We start from the raw sequence: 5,000 nt of genomic DNA, 5'->3' as shown, positions 1-5,000 counted from the left end.
GGAGCGAGTGCGTGCTCTTGCGCGCACGAGCCTTACTCGATAAAAGGATATATCACTGCCTTTACTTCAAACGGCATATGGGAAACCGTACGAGTCTCTTAAAGTTCAGTGGTGGAGCATTCGATAGTGATCAGAAGGTCCTAGGTTCGACTTCTGCAAACTTTGCGGGCATCCTTGAGTCACTACACACCTGCGATGCACAATATTCAATATTCGGGTATAGGATCAAGACGAAACATTTGGCGTCGTAATGAAACGTAAGGACGAGCTGTATTCATAGGAACCACTGTCGACATTGTCACATTTGGTCTGACCCAGGCTCTCACGTTTTGACTATCACGAGCATTTAACGCCTGTTGGTTCTTACTGGAGATGTTTGAAGACATCCTAAGAGCGGCTGATCGAATAAAACAGTACATCAGACGGACTCCACTAGAATATTCTCACTGGTTAAGTGAAGTTGGAAATGCCAGGGTGTATGTAAAATTAGGTGAGTAAACGAGACAATCACACACTATTTTTTTAGGTTGTACACTAAGAGTGCGTTCGATTGACCCTATTCCGGAATGAGAATCGGTTAGTGTAAAATGAAGACTGCAGACCAGGTGTAAAATGCAGACTGAGGTTATAATGTAACTGTTGAAAAAGCCGAAACCCTTTAGAAATGCTAACGGTGGGGCTAATTAGGCATAAAATAATATTTAGTCTTAACTGTTAGCATTTCTAAAGGGTTTGGGCTTTTTTAACAGTTGCATTATAACCTCAGTCTGCATTTTACCCCTGGTCTGCAGTCTGCATTTTACACTGACCGAATGAGAATACTGTGTACGTGGAGTGATGATTTAAAACGGTTTATCTGGCGTTTTAAAGCAACAAGGATAAAAGAGATATGTTTAAAAATAGTATTTTAGCTGGTGTTTGGCGATTTTAATGGGAATCTCCATAAAAACGAGGGATTTTAAACTTCTATTCCATCTGTTCCTATTCTGGAATACAATTCAATCTAATGCACCCTAAAGGCGTGGCCAAACGGCGTCAACATTTGCTTTAACATCTGTTCGATTTTGTTGAACAGTGATTTTGAAACCGTTTCAACATTGTTGGGTATGCTCGTGTTCACAAATCGGTTTCTCAGTAATGTATCCATGTCTGTATTCATAGTAACAACCACTGTTACAGCCTGGGACTGAACATAAGGCCTCTTGTTAGCTTTGTTGAATCAAATGTTGATGATGTGTTGAAACCGTTTGCTCACATCCTGTCAATGTAATACTGTATAATATTATATGATCATATTATATAGTGTCAAAATGTCTAGATTGATAATTACGCCAGTAGGCAGGCCTTAGCAATATTGCCCAAAATTAAGTTGAAAGCTCTGAAGTCCAAATCTAATCAGTCAAAGGTTGCAATTTTTCTTCTGCTTATCACTTTTGAAAAGTGGGTTAAGGGATCACACCTATGCAGTCTTGTATTTGGCTAATTTCAATCAACTTATCTGGTTTTTCTTTGTCAGTCTACAAGGTGTTAATGCAAACAGTTAGACTTCAGATTCTGAATATTTATGAAAGGCACACAACTATAGAATTCTGAAGCATTTAAATAGAGAGACAAAATGAATCACAACATAATTTATGGTGTAAAAAGCTTTTCATTACAAACGTACATACCCAATGTATCCGATTTTGTCAACTCCCTTATTTTTGTCTTTAATTCTTTCCCTTGCTCCCAGTCTGGGGTTAGGAGTTGTAAGACTCATGGAACAGGATTTGATATTTTGCTCCTGCTCTCTGGCTTCATGTTCATGAAAACAAGTTGTTTGCTCCCTTAATAATAATGTTTAGAAGACAAGGAGCACTTCAAGTTGTTTTTCATGGCATTATATACCTTAAATGTATTTTTTAAAACTGTGCTGCAATGCCATGCCAGTAGTATTATTGTCATTGTTGTACTGTATCCTAATGATTTTGTAGCTAGAGGAGCTTTTGTGTAACCAGAAAAGAAAATCCAGGTTAACTGTTGATGCTCACGAGAACAAAAGCAGTGCCACTTTCTTGGCACAAAGTGTTATTTTTTGAAGTTTAATTTCAGTTGCTTTTGGTATTTCCATAGAAAATGAGCAAATAACAGGCTCATTCAAACTAAGAGGAGCTTTCAACAAACTTCTTTCTCTGAAGGAATCTAAAGATGAGGTGTTTTTGACCAAAGGAGTCATCGCTGCTTCATCTGGAAATCATGGTGCAGCTACAGTGAGTGTTTAATCACGAGAACCACTAACAGAGCTTACATTTGTACACGTACGTTGTATCTGTTGCACACACTCATTCAAAGTAAACAGTGCCTCTTTACCCTACAATAAAGTGTTCAATACATTTTTCTTAAAATAATCATTATTATGGCCCTGGAGTACAAATTTCTTCTATTCATACATGTAGTTTCCCTTAATTGGAGAGTTTTTGCATTGTTTAGATAAGTTATTTCTCTATGTGTAGTAAGCCTATAATTCTGCATTATCTCCTCAAAAATTAATTTTAAAAACTGCTTTATTCTCCTGTTTTTATATCTTTATATTAAATTTTTTGCACTAGGACGTTTGTCACAGCAAAAGAGGAATGTACTTTTTCCTCTCGCTAGCTTTTCAAAAAAAGAAAAGGTAACGTAAGTTTATTTTGGGTTGCTCAGTTGCAAGTCATTTGACCATTGCTATCAATCCAGACAAAGATGTCACAACTTGTTTATTCAAAAGGTACATGTACGTGGTATGTGTTCAGCAGATGCCGGGGAGTCATAAATAGGGGAAGGGGGGTATACTGTATCCTTGAAGTCAAAGAGCATTTGATATTTTTATCACAAGATGATATGCACAAGGTATTTAAAATTAATGCACTGTAGTTCAAGAGCAGTGTTATGAGAAGTCCGCTCACATGGACTTTCCAAAGTGTTTTATGTACATTTTGACCACATCAGAACTGTTTTCCCTTTGGCAAAAATCATGCAGGCATATGCTTCCAGTAAAGTTGGAGTACCTGTTACGATATATGTTCCCCAGACAACTTCATCTGCCAAGGTAAAGGCAGTGAAACAATTTGGTGGTTGTTTGAAGTATCATGGGAAAGATTGTGTTGAAACAGAAGTGAAAGCAAGGGCAGATTCTGAGGCAAGTCATGCTAAACAATAAACCCATAAGGGTTGAAACGTGTAACGGCCCCTTGTGTTCTGGGAAACAAGCTTCTGAATATTCAATTTGCTAAGTACCATATTTGGAACAACAAGATTGAGGGGTTTCTAAATATGGTACTTAGCACTGAAACATTCAACCAATCAGTTCGCACTGAATATTCGGAAGCTGTGAACGCGCGTTACACGTTTCAACCCTTATGGGTTTCTGCCTAAACTTAGTCGCTAAGTCCCTTCTAGACATTTTGTACTTTCTTATGTTAACCAGTATGGTCAGCGCACTCAGTAAAGAGGATATTCTGATGGATCCTAAAACAATTTGGGGAAAAGCTGCTTTTGCTTTGTATGGTTCTGCATTCCCGTGGCCCCGAAACATCATCACTTTTTGTCGCTTGTTTTTACAGCAATTGTAAATGTTTATCTGCGAACTTGTTGATGTGAGAAAAATTTAGTTCTCCCAATCTGCTTACTTTACTACGGGACTGCAGTGGCAGTCAACTTAACTCTGTGTCTGTGTCCGTGTCCCTGCATTCTGTAATTGCTCCAAAAATATTTTTCTCAAATTTGGTGTTGCTTAACATGGTCCCTTTAATAGTTAAACATGTTTGAAAAGTCTTGGTAAGATAAGATTGTCTTCTTTTTGGCAGGATGATGGGTTGCACTTTGTTTCTCCGTACAATGATCGGGTTGTTGTTGCTGGACAGGGGACAATCGGGTAAATGATATTACCTTTATTCAAAAGATTGGAGGGATCCTCAAACTTATCTGGACAATTTAAAAATTCCGGTTGCTCCAGCCAGATTCAAACCCATAACCTCTGTGATGCTGGTGCAATACTGTACCAACTAACTGAGCTATGAAACCACACAGCTTCATAGCTTCACACCTTCATGATAGCTCATTTGGTAGAGCATTGCACCCGCATCACAGAGGTAGTGGGTTCTTATCCCAGTGGGGTCCCCTTGTATTTTTCAGATGTCCATTAGGGACACTTAAAAATATATATATTAAAAAGTAATAATAATAATAATAATAATAATAATAATAATAATAAAATATTAAAGACAATTCCTTAATTTGCCCGTCTAAGTGTATGGATCATTTTTGCCTTTCACATATATCGCTCACTTGAAATATCTACATTTCATACATTTCTTTCATTACCTTTATTTCGTTACACTTTGTCATCGCAAGGTAAGACATTTGGTGATTGTTCATTAGCGTTGAATTTTGTCACACAAGGGCTTTCAAATTGTTGCCCGTATAAACGAAACAAAAAATTCAAAACCGTTAAGACGAGCTAACTTTGTACGAATCGGAATAAGCGTTTTCAGACACAAGTTAGCTATAGTTGGTATGAAAGCTCCCTTATTATGTACTCAAAAGAATGTCGCGTTTCTGATTGATCACTGATGACGAATGCTTAAGTAGGTTACGGAGTGGCAGTGCTATATCGAAGTTGCCTTGGAAACACAAGGATGGAGTGATTTTGTTGAGTATATAATAAGTAAAAATCGTATGAACTCGTTCGTGAATTTCGTGATTCATGGCAACTCGTGATATTTTTAAATGTACTGAAATTGCTCGTGCAATTTTGAGAACTTTGATAACATCACTTGTGCCCATAAATCACGAAATGCGCCCTGTTCATCATATGATTTCCAATACTTACTTAAGTCTCGTACAGGCCACTCTGCATGCGTGGTGCAATGTTTCCGTTATGCTCAGCAAGTGTTTGCTCATCACACAGAGTGGAAGTGTTTCAAGATTTGCCGGAAGTGGATGCTGTGTTTGTAGCTGTTGGTGGGGGAGGCCTTATTGGA

At 37.9% G+C, this 5,000-nt stretch overlaps 1 protein-coding gene across 1 annotated transcript in view; it reads left to right on the top strand.

Annotated features, from left to right (window-relative positions):
- The first annotated feature begins 332 nt into the window (after positions 1 to 332).
- LOC137992585 (L-threonine ammonia-lyase-like) overlaps positions 333 to 5,000 on the top strand; it is a 16,702-nt gene continuing 12,034 nt past the window's right edge. The window contains exons 1-5 of the mRNA XM_068837996.1: positions 333 to 490; positions 2,113 to 2,249; positions 2,999 to 3,157; positions 3,825 to 3,892; positions 4,928 to 5,000. The exon at positions 4,928 to 5,000 is cut by the window's right edge and continues 42 nt beyond it. Coding sequence (XP_068694097.1) covers positions 373 to 490; positions 2,113 to 2,249; positions 2,999 to 3,157; positions 3,825 to 3,892; positions 4,928 to 5,000 — 555 coding nt within the window. The 5' untranslated portion in view covers positions 333 to 372. The remainder of the gene's footprint in view (positions 491 to 2,112; positions 2,250 to 2,998; positions 3,158 to 3,824; positions 3,893 to 4,927) is intronic.

Source organism: Montipora foliosa, chromosome 2 (assembly GCF_036669935.1).
Source record: "Montipora foliosa isolate CH-2021 chromosome 2, ASM3666993v2, whole genome shotgun sequence".
NCBI lineage: Eukaryota > Metazoa > Cnidaria > Anthozoa > Scleractinia > Acroporidae > Montipora > Montipora foliosa.
Note: the sequence above shows the minus strand (reverse complement) of the source record. Positions and strands in the feature narration are given on the sequence as shown.